This window comes from Chlamydotis macqueenii, chromosome 3 (assembly GCF_036417535.1).
Source record: "Chlamydotis macqueenii isolate bChlMac1 chromosome 3, bChlMac1.mat, whole genome shotgun sequence".
Lineage (NCBI taxonomy): Eukaryota > Metazoa > Chordata > Aves > Otidiformes > Otididae > Chlamydotis > Chlamydotis macqueenii.
The window spans coordinates 91,126,906-91,151,408 of NC_141558.1; the positions used below are offsets into that span (position 1 = coordinate 91,126,906).

The window sequence follows — 24,503 nt, forward strand, 5'->3', positions numbered from 1 at the left end:
TGTAATGGCACGTGCAAGAGGAGAGCTTTTAGGATTCCTATCTGGACCTCCTTTGATAATCCAGTAGGAACTCAGGAACACCTTTCACCTGACTGTGAAATGTCTTCCATGTGCACTTCAAGTCCTGAGGGTGCCTGTGTATGTTGGTTACTGTCTTTGACTCGTGGGAGCTTTTTTTTGTTGTTTTGACTGGAGGAATTGTGCTGCAGGCAGCGGCGGGCGTTAGCGTGTGACTCTGCGCATGGTGTCAGGCACCGACGGAGTTAATGTCCGCTGGTGCCTCAGACGCGGCTGTGGGGCCGCTGCAGTTCGGCCAGGGGCGCTGGGAGTCCGGTGACAGAGGAGGCGGAGGCGGCGTGGGGGACGCGCGGCTCCGCAGGTCCCCGTCAGCGACCGCCCCTGCGCGGGCGGGGGCCGCCCAGCGCTCACCTGAGGAAGGGGCTTCGGCCCCCGCCCGCCGTTTCGCGCCTGCGCAGAGGACTCAGAACGCTCTGGAAGCAGCCCATACAAGTGCTGAGGGGGCGTGCCCGGGGGCGGGGCTTAGGCTATAAAAGGCAGCGCCGCAGGGAGCCGCGTGGCGCTTCCCCGCGGGAGATCGTCATGGCGGCCAGTGAGCGCTCCTCTGCCCCCCGATCCTGCGGGTCCCCCGCACCCCCCCTTCCCCACCCCGCCGGGCCATTCTCACCGCCACCCGTGGCCACGCCCCCGGCACCGCAGCATACGTGTGCCCGCCCGTCATCGTCGTCGCTGGACCCAAGAGTGGTGATACCTCTTTGTCTCTCTTGCTCTTTTCCATTTGCCCCTTTTCCTTCTTAGAAATGTTGCGATAAGGGCCCCGGCTGTCAAGCCCTTTGTGCCTCCCAAGTTTTCAGAGGTTCTGCCGCTCCTCGTTAGGGTTCATTGCGGCGTTAACTCGATGGTTTGGTGTCATTTGAGCTTAATTTAGTCGGAGGGAATCACGAGCCTGCTGCGGCCCTGGGTCGTAACAAAAAAAGGGCGTCACGGACAGGACTCCCTCCTAAAGCGACGGTTAGGGCCAGGCCTTTACTGTGCCCCCTCTCTGAGGGGCCTCTGCGGCCTGACCAGGGATCAGTTCCCTGCAGTTGTGGGCTCCCTGTGGCCTCCCAGGGAGGTCGGGCTGTAGGTTGTAACTTCTCCTGGAGAAGTTAGAGGGCTGTAGTAGCCGACCTTCTCCCCTTTGGCGTGACTTGGGCCCGAAATAATTGCCACGATCCAGCGGGAAAAGATAGTAAGGGAGCAACTGAATGAAACCCATTCCCAAATTGATGTGGGAAAGGTGGATGTAATGTCTGATGAGAAGGGAATTAGAATTGTTGTATGCTTTTTTAAGATTCAGAACACATGAAAGAAATACCTTTCCCTGGAACAGAGGAAGCTAAAATGCGACCTCTGATTAAAACAAAAAGTGTTGATGATGGTCATGGAGGAGCTCGACAAGTCCCTGTTGGTACTGTTCCCGATTCCCTTACTGATTTGGCTAAAATTCAGTAAAAATCTTCCCTGGGGCCTAAGGAGCTGGAAACGGAGTATGTGTGGAAGGTGCCTCTTGCTGGGGGTGGCCATATGTTGCTCCCTGAAATTCCAGCAGGTGTTCTGGGGCTTGATCTGCTTGTGGGGGTGGGTATTCTGTCTTTCAGCTGTTCATGTGCAATTGCTCCATCTGGCTTCAGAGTTGTGCCCCCTTTTGGGATTGTGGCTATTGGGCCCTGCCCCCTTCCCTTGGGGATCTGGTGTGGGGGGGTGGTCCCTGTTATAACTGAATTGCAAGAGCAGCACCTTTTAACTCCCCTCTCTGGCCAGTCCCTGAACCCAGCAGAGGGTGGCAATTGACAGTTGATTGTCGACAGCTGGATGCTGGTGAGGGCCCCTTGGCTGCTGCTGGGCCTGGCGTGGCCAAGTTGGTTGCAGCTGTGCAGGAAGGGGCCCACCAAGTCTTTGTGGCTGTCACTGTAAAAGATGTATTCTTTGTGGTTCCCCTGCGTAGGTGGACAGGGGTCATTTTGCTTTGATATGGGAGAGCAGGCAGTTTGCTTTTGCACGCCTTCTGCAGGGATACTGTCATTCATCGACCACTGCTCATTGTACATTGGCACAAGAGCTTGCCCAAATTACTCCTGCGGAGGGGGTTAAAGTGTATCAGTATATTGATGATGTATTGATTGGTGGCCCATATAGTAATGTAGTGGGACAAACACAAACAGAAATTATTACTCACCTGGAGAGTTTAGGACTCCAAATTGCACCAGAGAGGGTGCGACCCACTTCCTCAGAGGTAGCGTTCCTGAGTATTTGGTGGAGGGGCAGGACAGAGTGTATTCCCCCTGAAACCTTGACTACCCTTGACCAGGTGGGAATGCCTGGAAACAAGAGGGAACTTGAACATGCCCTGGGCCTGCTGGCGTTTTGGAGAAAACTCATTCCAGATTTCTCCCTCATAGCCTGACCCTTATATGACGTGGCACGCAAAGGATCTGCCTGGGATTGGACTGTTGTCCATGAGGAAGCCTTAAAACTGCTAATCTTTGAGGCTGGGGTGTAGCAGGCTTTAGGACCAATACAGCCGACAGATGCACTCCATATTGCATGGGGCTTTGCAGTTCAAGGGTTGTCCGTACGTATGTGGCAAGTGGCCCTGAAGATGCGATTCATCCCGTTGGGTTTTATTCGTGTAGCTTTGAGAATGCAGAGAAAAGCGATACTCAGTTTGGGAGAGGGGCCTCTTTGCGGTTGGCCTAGGTTTGCAGGAGGCCGAGAGAATAGTGCGGCGGCAGCCCATCATTCTGTGGGGACCCTCCGAGGTCCTGAAACTGGTGCTGGCCAGGACCCCACCCCCTTAAGGGCTTGCACAGCGAGAAACAGTGAGGAAATGAAAACAGCTAGACCACTACTGCCGTCCTTCTATCCTCCTTATCTAAAACTTACCCCTCGATTTGAGCCTCGCCTAGGGAGCGTGTGGCTCACTGGTGGTGGCTCTGGAGGAGGGGGGAAGGTGTGGAAATATGGAGCAGTAACCATCCATGTTGGTTGCGGGGACCAGATTGTAACAGAAGGTGAGGGAGGTGCTCAGATGGGAGAGTTGATAGCAGTTTCGAGTGTTATAAGTGCTTTAAAAAGTGTTCAGGTCAGTGCAGGGTGAGCCAGAGGAATACAGGAGTAGGACAAATGAGCAGCCGGCGAGACGGGAGGCGGCAGCAAGGCCTCTCTTTTGGTGGCAGTGAAGTCCACGTGTTTTGTGATGTCCTATCTTCAGTTGTGGCTGACCATATGTTCAGCTTTTTCTTCAGTAAGCCCATAACATGGTTGGCCTTTGAAAGTGATTTTCATGTACTACTGTCAGTCAAACCTGGCATCCTAGAACTCTGCCTCGGCAGTACGTGATTCTGCTTGAACATGTAATTTCTCATTATAAGTATATATTTTTTTTGCTGGGGCTTTTAAATCCCAAAATCCATCATCACTCTGTGACTAGTGGCATGTTCCTTTCTTTGGAAATAGGTGACGATGTTTGGAAGTCGTACGTACCTCGGGTGAAGAAGAATGGTAGTTTTGGCAACTTGTCCACAGACCAGTTTGGTATGGGATAGAGCTGGGAGGTTGGATTCTGGTTTGCTCCTGAACACGGAGGAAGCCTGTGGTGTTTTCCCGTAATCTGGTTTCTAACAGCCAGAAAGAGGAATGAAATTGTAGTCATTGTTTTCAAAGAGAGCGGAAATGCAGTGAGTGCGGGCTGTATCTCTTAAAGGAGAGGCTTCATGCCTTTACCCTATCTCTAGCTAGCTCTGTTCCGACCGGTTTGATTTCCCAGTAATCCTTGGTTTAACCTAGCAGAATGATGCAAGTAAAGCATCCTCATAGCCAGACCACTGTATAAATGGTTCATAGTTTCTTATGGATTTTATTGTCCTAGTTCCACATTGCCAGGCCAGATGTCTAGAAACCAGATGTTTAAAACGCCTGTGGGCTTACTAGAGGAAACCTGGGCGTGCCTGACGCTCTAGCATGAGAGCGGGAACATCCATCTCCAGTAGAGTGCCTGTGATGCGAAATACAGTGGATTCCAGTGCCCAGGCTTTAGAGCATAACCTTTCTCCACAGAAGTACAATTCATATAACCTGTGTTTATTTGGAAACATTTCCCTTCCGTAGCTTGGTGCTGCTCCCAGAGTGTAGTCTTCAAACCTAGCTGTAACCTCCTGTGCTGTAAGGAGCTGACTTTGTGATGTCTGAAGGAGTAGGCAGTTAGAAGCAAACATTTACTGGTGATGGTTCAGCTCTTGAAAGGGTGTAGGATTCTCATTGTATTTTGTCTGCTGAGTTTAGGAGGAGCAGTTAGAAGCGATATTGTCAGCTGCTGTCCAGACAGGGTCTTTAGTACGTCTGACTGGATGCATTCAACACTGGACATGTGAAGGTAATGCTTCTTCCGTTGTTTTTCTGTTCTTTATTTTGTAGTTTGAAATGGCTGATACATTCCTTGTTTGTTTTCTTTTTTTAAAGCGCGGCCAAGTTCTGCTGCTAATTTACGGTTTGTTCTTGAGTGGACATGGAACAAGGTGATCAACACAAAAGATGAATTTGACCAGATCTGTGAGTACTAGTGTAGTCATTGTGCAACCAGAAAATCATGCTTCCTGGTTGAGCTTATTGGGTGCTCTGCTGGTACATGAACTCGCACGCGGTTCATTAAGTGTCCTGTGAAACTCTGAAATTGCTCTGCAGGCTAATGATCTCCTATTTATTCTTGAGCAGGTGTTCCGCTGTTTGATGGCTTCTGCAGCTTCCTTGGCCCTCAGACATTGCAGTCTCTTCAGCACTGCCAGTTGCTTTTTGGCAACCTCGGCAAAGTCCTAAACCATTTTCCAAGGGAAGCACTGGAGCTTACTGGAAAAGGTTTGTGACAGTATGGCTAAATCTTGGGTATGTTTTGTTAGGACTTGGAAAATTGCTTGGGTTGTAATTGTGGAAACACGAGCTGCTGTTGTTTTGGATGACTGGAAGAGAGTCAGCTTTAGGTGGGAGAAGGGGCTTAAATCTGAGAGGTTGGCACTAGCACTGCATGCGCAGTGAGGGCAGGGAAATGGTTTGTTGTGGGGTCCGTGCAAGTGGGTAGGGGAGGCCACATTCAGCAGGAAGCCCTGTAAGTGACTGGGTTGGAATGACCGCAGCTGAATGTGGTAATGCTGAAAACTGTTCTTTTCAGTTCTTAGCTAGCTATTTATAACTGCAGGCAAATATTGTATTGCAAATTGCTTAAAAATATCAAGGAAGCATAGGTGAGCCACTTGTAAGTTACTTGAGTTTCTGTAGCTTTTTAGACGATGGATTTGTCTTGGGATATTGCGGAAAATAAAAAGGCTATCCCCTGGCTATAGTAAAAATCTCTGCTACGTGAGCCACAAAGGTCTTATTCATGAGTGTATTTAATAGTTCAGGCTTTGTTTTCTTTTATTGTAACCTTTAGTGAATCTGGTTCTTTGCAGGGGTTGCTTTTTGTTGTGGTGGTGATGGTGAGTTTTTTCTTCACGTAAGAAAGTGATAGTGGAAAAGGCAAAGATTTCTGCCCTGACATTTTGGTCCTTTCTATTAAGTCTGATGAAGAAATGAAAGGAAGTGCGTAACACACATGATCTTATGCCTTTTTTTTCAGGTTTTGCCGACTTGACCAATAAGCAGGTAGTAACGAGCCTCATGTCTTTGTACGCCCAAGTGGTCATCTGGTTCTGTCGATCCGGTCTCCTTCCAGAGGGTTTAGGTAAGCATAAACTCTGAGACGTTTGTAAGAGGGAGACTCTCCAGTAAGTGATTGCTCTGGACACATGCTTAGCCGTGCTTTGGTAGATGTTTCATCAGGAACATGTCGTGTTGTTTCACGGGTGGCATATGCTGAAGGTCTCTTGGTGAAATGGAGATTGTCCTGGTTTTTCAATTACCTAGTGTAGAATAATGCAAGCAGTTCCTTTCCTGGATGTTTCTTAGCAATAGCCATAAGTTCTTGCCTTCAGGGACGTGGTTGTGTCCACAGCTTGAAGCACTTGGGATTTTAAACACAGTTACTATTAAACAACAAATCCTGGAACGCTTGTTTTTAGAGTAAACGCATGATGCACGTGTTTTGAACTTTTTACTGGTTGCTTGAGGAAGAAACACCCCTTGGAAATAGTTCTTTATTTGGATGGATTATCAGTTCTATGGCCAGCCTTAATTGTTACATGACATGTTTAAAAACCCATTCCCTTCTTTTAAAGCTGGAGGCTTGCCTCTGCGTCTTGATGCTTAGCTTGTATGATCTGTGTCTTTAGTGAAAACATTTCTTTTAAAAAAGCAATATGACTTGTGTAACTTGCTTTTACTTTGTTGCCTGTAGATGATGCTGCGCATTTCTCTAGACCTTTCTACAACTATGCTCTGCTTCAGAGCTACTACACTGGTCATCGACAGAAACTTGAGCGTTTGTCGAGGTAAGACTTAGAGGAAAACTCCAGAACAGTTTGAGTGCCAGTTCAGAAGTGGAAGTGAAGGGCTTTTGTGTCAACAGCTGTATTTGCTATGCTCAAGGCGTTGGCCGGCAATGCTCTTGGCTTCAGTCATGCCTGTGTTCTGTTGAACGCAGAGGTGGCTTTCGTGTGTTAAGATGTTTGTATGTACATCTGCTTAGTGACATTGGCTGGTATCGTCATTCTTCTGAAGCGTACTTAATTCATGGCTATGCGGCATAATTTGTTCCTGCTGCAAAAGATCACGTGATTCGGTTAGGATCAGTGGTCTCCAGTTCAGCAAAGCAGGGAGCTCACAGAAGAAAGCGTGGTTTCCAAAAATAAAAAACTGCCTCTTGTATTGACTAGTTCTAGATGGTAATACTTGTATTGGCCTAAATTCCATCCTGACAAGTACATCTGTGTAGTTCAACTAGCATGCAGGTGATACGCCTTGGATTAGGTGACCACAGGTTTTTCTTCAGCAATGGTACTGAAAGCTAAAGAAAGACCTAAAGGAGATAAAAAGTTCAGCCATCCGTAGTTATAGTGGCACGTGTATAGAAACATAAATGCTGCTTAAGATGATCCTAAACTTGACCTGCGTGCTCAGCTGCCTGGAAGTAACTTTTTTTCGGGAACCAAAGTGAGATGCTGAGAACAAAACCTGCAATGTCCGTTATGTTGTCCCACAGCTGTGTACAGGAACGCTCCAATTGGAAACGTTAGATTTGTGATAAAGAATAGTCCTGGTGTTTTGATACTGTTAACCTTTCCTCTGTTAGACGAGAGGAGAGCGGTTATTTTTGGCACTTGAAAATCTTTGTCTGCTCTTCCATTGCCGTACAAGTCACGCAATGAACAAGAAACGCTAGCAACTAAAAGGTCATTGCAACTGTTCCCTTAAGAAGAGAGGTTTTAGGATTTCTATTTTGAACTCCTTTAATAATCCAGTAGGAACTAAGGAAGACCTTTCACCTGACTCTAAACTGTCTTCCATGTGCATTTCAAGTCCTAACGGTGCCTTTGTATGTTTGTTACTGGTTTTGACTCGTGGGCGCTTTTTTTTGTTGTTTTGACTGGAGGAAATCCATTCTATGGAGAGGCTGGCATTAGTGTGTTGCTCTGTCCATATACTTGCTACCTTTTGTTGCAGAGGAAAATGGGATTCTGACTGCCTGATGATTGATGGAATGGTGTCCCAGCTGGGAGACCAAGTGGAGAAGCTGTGGCGGAGAGATGAAGGAGGAACTGGGAAATATCCGCCTGCTAGTTTACACGTGAGTGCTATGTTCCCTGAAAACAAAGACAACCAAATGCCCCCGAGCCCTACCCAGAAGCCATCGACTCATGAAGGACAGGAGATGTAAAAAACTTTTCCTTTTGCATTTCAGGCACTGCTGGATCTCTATTTGCTCGAAAGCGTTGAAGAAGGTGACAAGCATGCGATTGTATCCTTTCTGGCTGTTTTTATTGCAGCTTCAGTATAGGCACGTAAGTGCTCTTAAATGTTTGTCACCTACATAGTCAATACCATCTTGGAATGTGTGCTTCAAACACAATGCAAGGGAAAACCTGGAGTTTGGAATTAAGTTGTAGATAGAAGCGTTGTTTTCTTTCTTTGTCCTGTGGCGTGGTTATGATCTTTTAAAGTGTTTTGTTGCCAAGTCCTTTCTGATACGGGGAAACAGGTGTGCTAAGCAGTGTTAAAGCTAAAAGCTTCCCGTACCTTTTCTCAAAATTTAACCCAGGTTTAAATTTTTTTAAAGCAGCCATACCTGTAGCGAATGGCTGCTTGCTGGAATGGTGCAGTACCACGTGGTGCTTCAGAGCAGGATCGCTTGTGCTGTTTGCTGCCTAAGCCGAGAGGGGAGCGTAGAGAGCGAGGGGTGTGAAAATGGTTGTAGCCTAGAGCTGTCTTCTTAGAACGTGTCCCTAGAAGCCGATGTCAGAACGGGAAAGCAACGCTGCCAGTGACTGATGTACCAACACTGGTTTAAATGCAGTTGTAATCCTTCTGAGCTAAGATGGCTTGTAAGGAGACCATAGTTTACATTGGTGTATGTGCTGAGGAAAGGAGGGAAAAAAGCAGAGGTAGAACTGGCTGGCTTTAATACTGAAGCACTGGATGTTGAAATGTTCTGAATGTCCAGGCGGTAGCTCCAGTGACTAAAGAGGGAGCCAGAGTTTAAAAGGGAGGTATTGACAGATCTACAGGCAAGCTTTTTGCATGCCTTATATAAAGGTGTGTATTTTAAAAAAACAGTAACTACCAACCACACCAAAAGCCTGTGAGCTCTCTTTAAAAGGAAGCCACCAAAGGATTTTACACGAGCACTGTTGGATTCCAGTTGTGGAATATGTCCGGTATGCATGCGGTTACTGTATACGCAGTCCTTTTGGAAGCGGTATGTTGGGAGCCGTCTTGAGGCGGGAAAGTTCATTTCTAATTCAACTGCAGTATGCACGTTGTCCCGTAGCTTTGTGAGAGACATTTGTTGGTGTTGCATGGAACAAAGTAAGTTGAAATTGGACGTTTCAATAGAGTGAGATGTAGCATACTTCTCCAGGGCGCTCCTTAGGAGGTCCTGAATACTAGCGCTCAGACCCGTCTCATCTGCCCTCCCAGAGGAGGGACACGCAGAGACAGACACATCGCATCTAACTCCGAATGACAATTTATTGCTGCGTCACATCGCCTTATATACCGCGCCCCACCCGTACACCCAACCGCCCCGGAACCCTGTGACCTCCCTAACCCGTCCCCTTCCGTCCCTAGCCCATGCCGTTTTTTGTTGTTTCTCTCTTACCCCACTTCGGCTATCCTACTTAACAGATGCAATTTGTAGCTATAACCATCTCATCATCTAAGTGCCCAACAGCTCTGTACCGTTTGATTTGCATACCTGCGAGCGGGAATGTGTATGCTTCAGTGTGTTAGTCCAGTTAGGCAAGTGACCGCTAAGTGATGTCAGGTAAGTGATGTCAGTCTCTGTCCAGTTCAGTGATGGCTTTTTGCCGTAATTTTTGTTATTAATTGTGTTAAGCAGTATTTCCATTTACTGCCCTCAAACTCTCTGTCTAGCACATGGAAATAAAATTTGAGCTATCTTGTTGGTGCTGATCTTTTGCCTTTGCCTACTTGAACAAAGTAATTATGATCTCTGTGATGCTGTCCATTTCATTACACTAATCTTTGATGCTCAGATATAAGTGTGCTGTGCCTCCTTCTGAAGTGCTGTTCCTAAAATAAAATGCGTTTTCCAAAGGACTCTGCTATGCAGATGACCAATATGAGAGGCAGAGGGAAAAACGCAAGATCCTGTTACTGGCGTGTCCGTCCGTTCAGGTCACTCACTCCCTGGCTGTGTGTCGCCCGGCGTGGTTCAAGAGCAGGCTTATCCCCCAGCAGCCACTGCTGTGGTGCGCATTGCTGTTGAGGTTGGTTTAAATCCAGCCTAAAGCATGAATGATGAGTGAATGACTGGTCGCTGGCGTTTTGATACTACAGTCATAGTCCGAATAGAGAGAGAGAGAGAGAGAGAAGGATGCAGGAAGTAGGTGTGCGATTCCTGTGAACTCCGACAGCACAAGCACAGATGACCCTAGGAATCCAGGGCACAGGAAAACCGTTTGTTTTGGTCTGGCCTGTTGGTCTCGCAGTGGATTCCTAAAGGATGAGAATGGTATGGTGGTCTCAGCAGGATGCAACGGGTAAGGAGGCCAGGGAAGATTTTATTCAAGGAAGCAGTTCAGTTAAAGCAGTTTTAGCTCCTGCACAGTTGTAGACTGGTCAGTTTGCTTATCTCCCGTTAGCAGCATTCACGTAAGCGTAATGCAAATGACTGGCCTTTATCCGTTGACTGGTTTGAAGCATTGTCTAGATTTTAGCTACGTTTCTGTGATCTGGGAGCTCAGTATTAGTTTTAAGTGTGTTTGCACATCTGGAGTCCTAATTAGAACTGGTGGGGGGGCCACTCCTGTGCCTAAAGGCTCGTGTGCCTGGAAAACCCTGGGAAGTTCTAGCGGAGTCCATGCGGTGGTGCCTGGGGTCTCCAGGCAATGAGAACTAACGTGACGATACCTGACCAGAAGCCCCGATGCGGCTTAGGGTATTCATGGAGCCCACCAGGAGACCCCTTTGAGCCAGTCTTCCCTGGAGGGGCGGGTCTGCAGGTGGAGAACTCTCCCCTTGGATTGGGACAGCCTCCAAGGAAACTCCCCAGGGCTGAGTGTCCTCACCTGAGAGGTGAATGGTTGTGCTTCTCCTCTCCTCCTGCGCTTAATTTCATTTCAACTTATCTTTACCTCCTAGGCAGCCCGTTTTTTCTTGTTCGGTACTGTCCATCTCATTCCGCTGCTTTCTTTATCCTCCCTTTAAACACTTCCAGCAGCGTAAAATCTTTCTTGAGCTGAGGCAGGAAGAGCTGAACGCTTCTAGATGAAGATGTGTAGGTATTTTTACAGCAGTGTCACTACATTTAGCCTCGTGTGCAGATTGACTGATGAGTTAGTGAAGAAAGAGGCTATGGCTGTTGCTTTGCTGGTTGCCCGTTTGCACGGCAGTGATTTCAGTCACTGTATGCGGGGTAACACTGGAAGTTGTATGGCTCTTCGAAGAGCAGTGTAGAAGTTGCTGGAGTGACTGGGATGGGAGGTAACATTGCAGACAACAAGGTGCCATATTCTGGTTTCTGCTGGAAATTACTTTGAAAAACAACATCTTATGTTGGCATTAAAAAAAAAAAAAGCCAACAGAGTCATAAAAAGCATGTGTTTTCCTCATCAAGGTTTTTCGTACCTTTGGAAAAAGAGCAGCACAGAGGCTAAACTTTGTCCTCTCTGCTGGTACAAACTCAGTTTGTTATTTAAAGTAATACTTTTGACAAGTGCACTCTTCTGTTTTGACGATGTAACTGGTTTTAAACTCAATGTTTTTATTTCTTGTCGTAGAAAGCTAAAGTTTTGGCAACATCTGCTTCTGGTTTTCCTGGGTTTACTCCTCAGTCCGGTCTCAGAGCCAGCCTTCCCACCGCACCCCGAGCAACTCCCTCGGCATCTCCAGGAGGAGGATCAGTTACTCCTCCTCTGCGCGCGGAGGAACCTGGAGTATCTTTCAGGGAAGAGAGCTCCAATGAAAAAATGGACTGTCGGGGTAAGCTGGGCTGTGGTTAGTGATTTCTACAGCTAAAAGCTTTTTGGAGAGTGATTTGATTTAGATGTTGTAAAGGTTGCCAAAACTCCTCCTATTGAGAACTGGAATTGCAAATCAGAGCAGCAGGCTTGAGTCTGGTCAAAAAAGCTTGAGCTAGACCTTCTGTAACATCACGTGCCTGCAGGAACATAGTGGTCATAACTACCGGTGACCTTGGCGGTTTTTCCTCGAGTGGTGTTAGAAGCTGCAGTAGGGAGTACATGGTATGTTTCTAATGTTGCATTCAGTGGTGATCGGAAAGGAAAAGCAGCATTTTGCTGTCTGCAGTTGGATCACCAGTTTGCCTGTGATTTGCCTGATACTAAAGATGGTGAATGCAATCAAGAAACTGGCCAGATGACATTGATCCTAAGAGAAAAACAGCAATCAGTCCCAGCAAAAGGGCAAGAAAATGGAAAAGTATATTTTTCCATTTACTAAAATGGTTGTCAAGGATGAAGAGGTGCAGCCAAGTTGCCAACTCCTCCTACATCTGCCAACTAAAAGAAGGCAGAAAAAGAAAGAGGAGTTTGTCAGAAGTTGCAGAAAGGTGTGACCTTGATCTGTGGTTTTTGCTGTCTGAGAATGAGTGGTGGGAGTCCCTGATGGTGACTTGACTGCTAAATCCTTCAACACGCACCTTCACTCACTTGTGTGCTGGAGAGCATCCTTGAATCGGCAGGAGAGCGCCCTCAAAAATCTGGGCCTGTAGTGTGTGTTGCAAATGTTTTTGCAGTTCAGGTTGTCTGGCTGCTGTTGGCAAAAGCCCGTTTTGGAATTAGGTATTCAAAAGGCATCTGGAGATGGTCCTGGCTCTAGCTGACAGCCTGCTCTAGGTGACCCTGCTTGGGATCCCCAGGGGGGTTGGGCCAGACGACCTGCAGAGATTCTGGACCGCCTTTCTCTTCATTGTGATTCTGTGATTCCAGAACCCGTGCTGGGAGGGCCCAGCACTCTGGTGGCATACCTGCGCAGTGGCATTCCGGCGTGGTGTGCTGGAAACGTCTTGCTGGCTGCTGCCTCCCGCTCTTAGGGAGGCTGCGTGCGTGTTTTGTACTGAGACACTTGGCGCCTACGTCTGTCTGTCCAGGTGCGGCAAGCCACGTGAAAAAGAGCGTCATTCCAGAAGGGACTTTAGGAACTTTTGCTAGCTTAGCCACGTTAGACTGCAGCTCTTGAATGAAAGTCTAGTCGATTTAGAGAATAACCATAGGAGGTAGCTGGGTAAACTGGCGCGAGTGTCAAATTCTGATCTGTGCTGGTTTAGTTTTATTTTTTTCCATTTCAAGGGAAACCAAACCTATGGTCTGCATCAGATACAGGATCTTAGCTGCTGGGGGCTGTTGGGATAGAGAGCTGAAATTCTTTTTTCTTCTCACCTTCTGCTGTAGATCTGTGCTTCTCTGAGAGCTTGTGGAGCTTCCGTGCAAACTCTGCAAGACAATCTGTAGGCTGCACTTGAGTGAAATAAGGCTGATAGTGGAGTTTGGACACAGATCCCCTCTGTTATGCTAGTGGCCCTTTAGACTAAAAGTTAGGTTTTGGATTAAGCGTAGGGGTTTTGCCTAAACCGTCAGGGGGAGGCTTTCTGCCGAAGTGGGAAAGAAATGACCCGGTGGTACTCACTAAAGCACCTGCTAACTCACTCGCTAAATCCTCTTTCTGCAGGAGTGACGTACGGCAAAGTGCCAGTTCGCTGAACCGGACTGCTAAGGCGCAGAAAGGGTCTTTTCCATCTCCGCTGTTCCAATGCTTGTGAGTTGCTTCCTGTTTTTCTGGGGAAAATGTCATTGACTCAGTCCTTAATAACAACTCCAAAAGATCTATATTTGTCGTCTCTAAAGATGTAATTAAGCAAGCGGATGCTGTTTTTCTCAAAGGAACATAGGTTTTCTTCCATTTCTTCTTCTCCTCTGGCTTCTTCCCGCTCTCTGTCCTGTTTCCTTAGGAAACGTGATCTGAATAGCGTCACACCGTGTTGTCCATACTCTGATGACCAAGCAACGCTTCCCTGAAATCCCTTTAGCTTCCACATCTGTCAGAATGAAAGAATGACGCCTGTCAGGTGCAGCCTTTCTCAGGGAGACAGCGAGTCTCTGTGTTGGAAAGGGAGTTGCCAGTTGATGGACTGTGTCTTGGGTGGTGTCTTTTCTAAATGTAAAGGGCATTTTAGGTCTCCTTGCAAACAGAGTGTGTGGTTTCACACATGTATGAGCTAGTATAACAGCGTACTGCCGTAAGATGGAGACGGACAAATTCCCTCTCCTTCTTCCCAGTGTGTTGGCCTGCCTCCTTCCTTGTGCCGTCTTTTATGCTTGCTAGTTCTCTCTGCAAGCCAGTTCAACTCTCTCACCTGGTGGAAAACCATCTACTTTTTGGGTTAATTTCCCATCTGCTTAGGGAGTGAGCTTGGCTCACCAAGTGCTCTAAAAGTGTTCAGGTCAGTGCAGGGTAAGCCAGAGGAATACAGGAGTAGGACAAAGGAGCAGCCGGCGAGACGGGAGGCGTCAGCAAGGCCTCTCTTTTGGTGGCAGTGAAGTCCACGTGTTTTGTGATGTCCTATCTTCAGCTGCGGCTGACCATATGTTCAGCTTTTTCTTCAGTAAGCCCATAACATGGTTGGCCTTTGAAAGTGATTTTCATGTACTACTGTCAGTCAAACCTGGCATCCTAGAACTCTGCCTCGGCAGTACGTGATTCTGCTTGAACATGTAATTACTCAGTATAAGTATATATATTTTTTTGCTGGGGCTTTTAAATCCCCAAATCCATCATCACTCTGTGACTAGTGGCATGTTCCTTTCTTTGGAAATAGGTGACGATGTTTGGAAGTCGTACGTACCTCGGGTGAAGAAGAATGGTAGTTTTGGCAACTTGTCCACAGACCAGTTTGGTATGGGATAGAGCTGGGAGGTTGCATTCTCGTTCACTCCTGAACACGGAGGAAGCCTTTGGTGTTTTCCCGTAATCTGGTTTCTAACAGCCAGAAAGAGGAATGAAATTGTAGTCATTGTTTTCAAAGACAGCAGAAATGCAGTGAGTGCGGGCTGTATCTCTTAAAGGAGAGGCTTCATGCCTTTACCCTATCTCTAGCTAGCTCTGTTCCGACCGGTTTGATTTCCCAGTAATCCTTGGTTTAACCTAGCAGAATGATGCAAGTAAAGCATCCTCATAGCCAGACCACTGTATATACGGTTCATAGTTTCTTATGGATTTTATTGTCCTAGTTCCACATTGCCAGGCCAGATGTCTAGAAACCAGATGTTTAAAATGCCTGTGGGCTTACTAGAGGAAACCTGGGCGTGCCTGACGCTCTAGCATGAGAGCGGGAACATCCATCTCCAGTAGAGTGCCTGTGATGCGAAATACAGTGGATTCCAGTGCCCAGGCTTTAGAGCATAACCTTTCTCCACAGAAGTACAATTCATATAACCTGTGTTTATTTGGAAACATTTCCCTTCCGTAGCTTGGTGCTGCTCCCAGAGTGTAGTCTTCAAACCTAGCTGTAACCTCCTGTGCTGTAAGGAGCTGACTTTGTGATGTCTGAAGGAGTAGGCAGTTAGAAGCAAACATTTACTGGTGATGGTTCAGCTCTTGAAAGGGTGTAGGATTCTCATTGTATTTTGTCTGCTGTGTTTAGGAGGAGCAGTTAGAAGCGATATTGTCAGCTGCTGTCCAGACAGGGTCTTTAGTACGTCTGACTGGATGCATTCAACACTGGACATGTGAAGGTAATGCTTCTTCCGTTGTTTTTCTGTTCTCTGTTTTGTAGTTTGAAATGGCTGATACATTCCTTGTTTGTTTTCTTTTTTTAAAGCGCGGCCAAGTTCTGCTGCTAATTTACGGTTTGTTCTTGAGTGGACATGGAACAAGGTGATCAACACAAAAGATGAATTTGACCAGATCTGTGAGTACTAGTGTAGTCATTGTGCAACCAGAAAATCATGCTTCCTGGTTGAGCTTATTGGGTGCTCTGCTGGTACATGAACTCGCACGCGGTTCATTAAGTGTCCTGTGAAACTCTGAAATTGCTCTGCAGGCTAATGATCTCCTATTTATTCTTGAGCAGGTGTTCCGCTGTTTGATGGCTTCTGCAGCTTCCTTGGCCCTCAGACATTGCAGTCTCTTCAGCACTGCCAGTTGCTTTTTGGCAACCTCGGCAAGATCTTAAACCATTTTCCAAGGGAAGCACTGGAGCTTACTGGAAAAGGTTTGTGACAGTATGGCTAAATCTTGGGTATGTTTTGTTAGGACTTGGAAAATTGCTTGGGTTGTAATTGTGGAAACACGAGCTGCTGTTGTTTTGGATGACTGGAAGAGAGTCAGCTTTAGGTGGGAGAAGGGGCTTAAATCTGAGAGGTTGGCACTAGCACTGCATGCGCAGTGAGGGCAGGGAAATGGTTTGTTGTGGGGTCCGTGCAAGTGGGTAGGGGAGGCCACATTCAGCAGGAAGCCCTGTAAGTGACTGGGTTGGAATGACAGCAGCTGAATGTGGTAATGCTGAAAACTGTTCTTTTCAGTTCTTAGCTAGCTATTTATAACTGCAGGCAAATATTGTATTGCAAATTGCTTAAAAATATCAAGGAAGCATAGGTGAGCCACTTGTAAGTTACTTGAGTTTCTGTAGCTTTTTAGACGATGGATTTGTCTTGGGATATTGCGGAAAATAAAAAGGCTATCCCCTGGCTATAGTAAAAATCTCTGCTACGTGAGCCACAAAGGTCTTATTCATGAGTGTATTTAATAGTTCAGGCTTTGTTTTCTTTTATTGTAACCTTTAGTGAATCTGGTTCTTTGCAGGGGTTGCTTTTTGTTGTGGTGGTGATGGTGAGTTTTTTCTTCACGTAAGAAAGTGATAGTGGAAAAGGCAAAGATTTCTGCCCTGACATTTTGGTCCTTTCTATTAAGTCTGATGAAGAAATGAAAGGAAGTGCGTAACACACATGATCTTATGCCTTTTTTTTCAGGTTTTGCCGACTTGACCAATAAGCAGGTGGTAACGAGCCTCATGTCTTTGTACGCCCAAGTGGTCATCTGGTTCTGTCAATCCGGTCTCCTTCCAGAGGGTTTAGGTAAGCATAAACTCTGAGACGTTTGTAAGAGGGAGGCTCTCCAGTAAGTGATTGCTCTGGACACATGCTTAGCCGTGCCTTGGTAGATGTTTCATCAAGAACAAGTCGTGTTGTTTCACGGGTGGCATATGCTGAAGGTCTCTTGGTGAAATGGAGATTGTCCTGGTTTTTCAATTACCTAGTGTAGAATAATGCAAGCAGTTCCTTTCCTGGATGTTTCTTAGCAATAGCCATAAGTTCTTGCCTTCAGGGACGTGGTTGTGTCCACAGCTTGAAGCACTTGGGATTTTAAACACAATACTATTAAACAACAAATCCTGGAACGCTTGTTTTTAGAGTAAACGCATGATGCACGTGTTTTGAACTTTTTACTGGTTGCTTGAGGAAGAAACACCCCTTGGAAATAGTTCTTTATTTGGATGGATTATCAGTTCTATGGCCAGCCTTAATTGTTACGTGACATGTTTAAAAACCCATTCCCTTCTTTTAAAGCTGGAGGCTTGCCTCTGCTTCTTGATGCTTAGCTTGTATGATCTGTGTCTTTAGTGAAAACATTTCTTTTAAAAAAGCAATATGACTTGTGTAACTTGCTTTTACTTTGTTGCCTGTAGATGATGCTGCGCATTTCTCTAGACCTTTCTACAACTATGCTCTGCTTCAGAGCTACTACACTGGTCATCGACAGAAACTTGAGCGTTTGTCGAGGTAAGACTTAGAGGAAAACTCCAGAACAGTTTGAGTGCCAGTTCAGAAGTGGAAGTGAAGGGCTTTTGCGTCAACAGCTGTATTTGCTATGCTCAAGGCATTGGCCGGCAATGCTCTTGCCTTCAGTCATGCCTGTGTTCTGTTGAACGCAGAGGTGGCTTTTGTGTGTTAAGATGTTTGTATGTACATCTGCTTAGTGACATTGGCTGGTATCGTCATTCTTCTGAAGTGTACTTAATTCATTGGCTATACGGCATAATTTGTTCCTGCTGCAAAAGATCACGTGATTCGGTTAGGATCAGTGGTCTCCAGTTCAGCAAAGCAGGGAGCTCACAGAAGAAAGCATGGTTTCAAAAAAAAAAAAAAAAAAGCCTCTTGTATTGACTAGTTCTAGATGGTAATACTTGTATTGGCCTAAATTCCATCCTGACAAGTACATCTGTGTAGTTCAACTAGCATGCAGGTGATACGCCTTGGATTAGGTGACCACAGGTTTTTCTTCAGCAATGGTACTGAAAGCTAAAGAACAACCTAAAGGAGATAAAAAGTTCAGCCATCCGTAGTTATAGTGGCACGTGTATAGAAACATAAATGCTGCTTAAGATGATCCTAAACTTGACCTGCGTGCTCAGCTGCCTGGAAGTAACTTTTTTCCGGGAACCAAAGTGAGATGCTGAGAACAAAACCTGCAATGTCCGTTATGTTGTCCCACAGCTGTGTACAGGAACGCTCCAATTGGAAACGTTAGATTTGTGATAAAGAATAGTCCTGGTGTTTTGATACTGTTAACCTTTCCTCTGTTAGACGAGAGGAGAGCGGTTATTTTTGGCACTTGAAAATCTTTGTCTGCTCTTCCATTGCCGTACAAGTCACGCAATGAACAAGAAACGCTAGCAACTAAAAGGTCATTGCAACTGTTCCCTTAAGAAGAGAGGTTTTAGGATTTCTATTTTGAACTCCTTTAATAATCCAGCAGGAACTAAGGAAGACCTTTCACCTGACTCTAAACTGTCTTCCATGTGCATTTCAAGTCCTAACGGTGCCTTTGTATGTTTGTTACTGGTTTTGACTCGTGGGCGCTTTTTTTTGTTGTTTTGACTGGAGGAAATCCATTCTATGGAGAGGCTGGCATTAGTGTGTTGCTCTGTCCATATACTTGCTACCTTCTGTTGCAGAGGAAAATGGGATTCTGACTGCCTGATGATTGATGGAATGGTGTCCCAGCTGGGAGACCAAGTGGAGAAGCTGTGGCGGAGAGATGAAGGAGGAACTGGGAAATATCCGCCTGCTAGTTTACACGTGAGTGCTATGTTCCCTGAGAACAAAGACAACCAAATGCTCCCAAGCCCCACCCAGAAGCCATCAACTCATGAAGGACAGGAGATGTAAAAAACTTTTCCTTTTGCATTTCAGGCACTGCTGGATCTCTATTTGCTCGAAAGCGTTGAAGAAAGCGACAAGCATGCGATTGTATCCTTTCTGGCTGTTTTTATTGCAGCTTCAGTATAGGCACATAAGTGCTCTTAAATGTTTGTCACCTACGTAGTCAATACCATCTTGGAATGTGTGCTTCAAACACAATGCAAGGGAAAACCTGGAGTTTGGAATTAAGTTGTAGATAGAAGCGTTGTTTTCTTTCTTTGTCCTGTGGCTTGGTTATGATCTTTTAAAGTGTTTTGTTGCCAAGTCCTTTCTGATACGGGGAAACAGGTGTGCTAAGCAGTGTTAAAGCTAAAAGCTTCCCGTACCTTTTCTCAAAATTTAACCCAGGTTTAAATTTTTTTAAAGCAGCCATACCTGTAGCGAATGGCTGCTTGCTGGAGTGGTGCGCTACCACGTGGTGCTTCAGAGCAGAAGGATTTCTAACAGGGGTATACCAGTGCCTGATTCTTGCCAAAATCATCCGTTTTCCAGCACAGCGAACAGCGCTGGCGTTTCTTCTGCTAAAAAGTGCAGGCACACAGAATAATAAGGAGGGAAAGGAGAAAAGTCATTGGGCAGAAACTTAACTCTGAAGCTGCTGAAATAGACAGGATTGCTTGTGCTGTTTGCTGCCTAAGCCGAGAGGGGAGCGTAGAGAGCGAGGGGTGTGAAAATGGTTGTAGCCCAGAGCTGTCTTCTTAGAACGTGTCCCTAGAAGCCGATGTCAGAAGGGGAAAGTGACACTGCCAGTGACTGATGTACCAACACTGGTTTAAATGCAGTTGTAATCCTTCTGAGCTAAGATGGCTTGTAAGGAGACCATAGTTTACATTGGTGTATGTGCTGAGGAAAGGAGGGAAAAAAGCAGGTGTAGAACTGGCTGGCTTTAATACTGAAGCACTGGATGTTGAAATGTTCTGAATGTCCAGGCGGTAGCTCCAGTGACTAAAGAGGGAGCCAGAGTTTAAAAGGGAGGTATTGACAGATCTGCAGGCCAGCTTCTTGCATGCCTTAGAGAAAGCAAAGAGTATTTCCTTTTGGCTCTTTCTTCAGAACGCACTTTTGTGGTTAGGACCTCACTGTCTTCAGGTTAGAAGAGCTTAAAGTGGCAAGACTAATACCAGAGTATTTTTTTTGCTTCCTGCCAATTTTATATTCTTGGTTCATGCTGTTTTTCTAAATGGAATGGGATTACTTTTTGGCCTGACAAGCTTATTAGCCTTAATTACTTGATATCAGACCATGTATTTGCTGCTAGATATCATGCATTCCTTTCCAAAACCAGCAACTTCAATCGACTTCTTCCCAGCTGCCTTTGGTATCCCTCGGGGTCTTGTTAAGCTGATTCAAGGTTTCTGGCTTCTAGATCACAATGATTACCAAGTAAGTATGTTGCAGGGTAGTTAGACATGCATTACAGTACAAAGCGATCATCTCGTGTCTTAACTACCTTGACAGGAAAGGGATTAAAACAAAGAAGAAATCGGCTCTAATCAGCTGCTCGATACTTGAATTTTCAGAAATCAGTTTTCAAAACCAGTGGTTTGGGTACTTAAACCTCTGATCATAGCAGCAAGATTTGAGACAGGAGACGGCCAAACTGGCTTTCCAACCTAATTCATGTTCTTGCTGATGCTGCAGGTTGTTCTTTGCCTGTCACAATGTTAATAGAATCTGTTTGTCTGGGAGAACAACTTCTTGTTTAGTGATGGGTTTAAGAGAAGTGATGTTTGTATGCAGAGACTTGATTCACCTCGAGAAGTGTGAATTGCTGCTTTTAAAACACTCGTTTTGTTGTGTCTGGGTAACTGAAGTTTTTTTGTCTGCAAAGATTTCGAATCTTTATTGACATGTCCTGTATTTCATTGGTTGTTATTGTGCATTTCATTAGTTAGTCATCTAAGTTTATCTAGCACACATTCAGCCTTACTTAAGCAACTTTTGGCTGTTTTTGTAGCGTGCATGTCCGTAGAGATGGTAATAAATCTGGTCTCTAACGTTTACAGAATGCGCTGGCCCTGCTCTGTCATCCGGCTACACTCAGACCTGTGTCATGGCAACACACGAGAATTGTTCAGTCCCTCATGTGCCGAGGAGAGCATAAGCAAGCCCTCAGCTACATGCAGATGATGAGGCCATCGATGTCAAGCGGTAGCGAAGTGCGGCTTTTCCTCAGTGTGTTGTTGTCCAATAGGTAAAGAAATCTGTCCCACCATTTTGGCCTCCAAGGGTCAGGAAAGGTGGAGAGCAAATGCTACAAATCACGGTGCCCTAAGTTGCCTTTATCCTTGGAATACGATAATTTTGGGGCATCTTGTTGGTTATCGTGCAGATATTCCTTTACACCTCCAGCAAATTAATTACAGGTGCGTGGTGGAGGCTTGGAGTCTGCTGCGGCAACATACCACTCAGTTGAACAGAGACGAGCTGTTACAACACGTGTTTGAAACCTGTCAGGAGATGGGGCTGATGGGAGCCTTACTGAAGCTGCCTTTCACCAACGCTGAGCAGGTATGTGTGGACAAGAAAAGAAAGCTTAATTGTCTCTTTGAGAAGAGAAGAGGCAGAATCGTAAGAGAGTTTTGAAACGTGTGATTTCTCGTAGGAGTGTTTGGAGAAGTTTTTACAGACCAGTGCTGGTGGTCAGAATCAAGAACTTCCCTTAGTCCACCATCTGCAGCGTGCCAGCTATATCCCAGCGCTGCACCTGAATCAGTCAATGAACGTTAATCTTCTGGTAAGCAGACAAGTTCTGTCAAGTGTGCCAGTTTCTGTTAGGTGTCGCTAAGTGGTTTTCATAGCACTCAGTCAAAATCCTGCTTTGTGTTTGATACCATTCTTTGAAAATCTCGGAGTAAGTTTGTACATGTAAAGTTACAGCTGAACCTCAAAGCTGAACAAAATATTTCACTCCTCCAAAGCTACTCTGTGCCTTTCTCCATTAAATGTGACAGACCGTTGTTGACTCCATGTAAACGAGCTGGTTTGCATCTGAGGAGTAAACGTCTAACGTTTCTATCGGCCAGTCTTACCATTCAGTTATTCAGATGCGTCTGTTGTGTGGGGTCTAGATCATTGAAAGTTGTTTGTGCCATTCCTTTGTGTGGAATGAAGGGTATGTTGTATGTCATCTCTTGTATCTTGCACGCAACCATTTTTTCTAGCTGAGAGCAGCCTGGATGCCAGTCCCCACGTCAAGTTTGCATGTGGGTTGTTTTTGTTTTCTTTCCTCAAGTTACAGTGGGAGCTCTACAATTCCACAACTTCCATTCTGCCACTTTTAGGACAGAAATTCTGAGCTAACTTCTGTTTCTCAAAATAGCCAGATGAAATTTTGGGTTATGTGAACTTCTGTTATGCATCTACGATGCATTTGCAGTTTTCCGGAGCCATAGCTTTCCAGGGAATCAAAAAAAAGCTGTTTTTGGAAGTGTTAGGTCCTGCATGTGAACACTTTCCTCCAGCAGGAAGGTGTGTGTAGGCAAGCTTTTCTTCCTGGTTTTAGTATTCCCGTGGTTCTGTCCAGCAGAATTTGCAATTGTCCTGTGTATTGGGTCGTGTCGGACATTGGTGTTTCAGGAGAGACACGGGAACGCCTGCTGTTTCGTAAGCCGTTTGAAAACTGCAGGTGATAACAAGTGTATCAGAACAAGGCTCCGCCGAGTGCCAGAACTGTTTGAACTTCCAGTTGTCGGTTCTGGTGTTCCTTCCACTTTGCTCAAAAGAGCGGGTGAAACTGGGGTGTGCTGCTGGCTCCAACTTGCTGCTCCTCTGTGTGCCGGATGTGTTTTACTCTCTCAGTAGGGGAAATTTATTCACTCCTTAGAAAGAGCAGAGCTAGTTCTGTGCAATGAGTCTCTTGGTTAACTTTTTGCTTTACGTTTTTCCTTCATCAGCATGATCGTGATCCTGGCCTGAGAGAGAGAGTGGGTGTCAGAAATTCCCTATTAGACCAATATGGCAAGGTCCTTCCTAGAGTTTACAGGAAGCTGGCTGCAGAGAGAGCCAAGCCTTACCATTTGTCTTCACCGGCCTTCAGAGAAGGTAATTTTTAGGGGAAGAAGTCCAGTGGACAACCAGCCACCACTTTGATGCCACAAGGCTGATCTTTATTCCCTCTTGTTTTACAGTTGCAAGACCAAAGCCATTGTCAACAGCAACAAAACAAGCTAATGCAGGAAATGTGGATCCAACAGGAACTTTCATCAGTAACGTGTTGTCCAAAATTGCAGAAGTACGTGCAGGAAATGAGCAGAAAACCAGTTTCTCCCAAGATGGCAGGTAAGCAGCCTTTTAACCAAGTTTAGTCTTGAGCTCCGTGTTTGGAGAGAGAGCGAGAAATACGTGTGAATGATGTTAGTGTTTAGGAGGGAAGGTGCACCGGAGTAAAGCTTTGTTTGGCAGTTTTGCACGTACAATTGATGACCTTTAAGATCCAATCCATCCTAAGCAATATTTGGAGCGAGAGTTTTTCTGCTGTGATAACCTTATCTATGCAACTACAGATATTTGCGTGATGGTCCACGTGTTTACAGAACTGAAGGTAGCTGAAACAAAACTGTGGTTACCATCAAGCTGTTGGTGTACAGATTTGGATAGACGTGCAAGTGTGATCAGAGAGTAATGTTTCACCACTTCCTGCCCAGTTTCTGCTTAGTTTCTGCCTTTTCTACTTGAAAAGAGGCAGCATTCTAAAGAGCGGAAAAGAGGCTAGTAGTTGCCCGGTGATTTTCCTGCAGGTGGTAGGGTCAAATCACCTGGACTTCTGGTAGGTTTGGACTTCAGGGGGATGAAGGTCAGTTACATTTTCCTCTTAATTCTCCTCCTAGAATTACAGAACCGCCAGGCATAACACGTCCGCTCCCCGATGCAGAGTTGCGCAATTCTTTTACTGGGAGACCAGTTACAAAACTGTCAAGAGAACGTTCCAGGTACAGTAGATCTACAGAATGAATCCTTCACAAAGGTGTTGCTTCTCGTATACCTGTATGTCTACGTACGCATGTGTGTGTATACCTCCTGTGTTTTCAAAGTGTTCTGTTTGCATTCAGTTTTGTGTCTGTTAAAGAAAAGGTCAGCAAGTAGGTGGAGAAGCTGAAGTGGTCCATGCAGGGAAATGTAGATGAATTTTCTTCTGCTGCGAGAATTCCATTGCTTGTGCATCTTAAAACTGTTTTAGCTTAGAGGCAGTGATTTAGAAAATCAAGGATGAAATGTGAAGAAATAATGAAAAACAATGAAAATGTCTGTAGATTTTTTCATGAGCCTGATGCAGCACCCCAAGAGTCAGGGTTCACCCAGATTTCTTCTTCAGTGAAGGTTTTTGTTAAGTATCCTGTTAGATGCCTTGTACACAGCATCACTTTTTTTCATTTAGTAATTTCTTTTGATATGTTTGATTGTCTTAACAGATTGCTGGATTCGGTGGTTCGTCCTGTTCCTTCATATTCTGCAACGCAGTCACCGTGCAGAGCTTCTACTTCATTCATGGCAGCCAGCCCATTGCAATCAAATCTGCATGCTTCCATCTCTCAAAGGAATTTTTTGGGAGCGTCAGAGCTGAAGTTACTAGAGACTCCTCTTGTGGTCAAGGTTTGTATTTTAAAAAGCCAGTAA

At 45.7% G+C, this 24,503-nt stretch overlaps 1 protein-coding gene across 1 annotated transcript; it reads left to right on the forward strand.

Annotated features, from left to right (window-relative positions):
* Positions 1 to 2,638: 2,638 nt before the first annotated feature.
* On the forward strand, positions 2,639 to 24,503 carry LOC147601353 (protein ELYS-like). Its single transcript, XM_086744615.1, has 24 exons — positions 2,639 to 3,071; positions 3,517 to 3,594; positions 4,519 to 4,608; positions 4,771 to 4,911; positions 5,669 to 5,773; positions 6,386 to 6,479; positions 7,651 to 7,774; positions 7,889 to 7,945; positions 11,448 to 11,649; positions 14,504 to 14,581; positions 15,506 to 15,595; positions 15,758 to 15,898; positions 16,656 to 16,760; positions 17,372 to 17,465; positions 18,641 to 18,764; positions 18,879 to 18,935; positions 20,127 to 20,270; positions 20,894 to 21,081; positions 21,254 to 21,398; positions 21,493 to 21,624; positions 22,784 to 22,931; positions 23,018 to 23,168; positions 23,717 to 23,818; positions 24,299 to 24,503. Exons 1-24 carry the CDS (start codon positions 2,639 to 2,641, stop codon positions 24,501 to 24,503), a joined length of 3,228 nt encoding a protein of 1,075 aa, XP_086600741.1.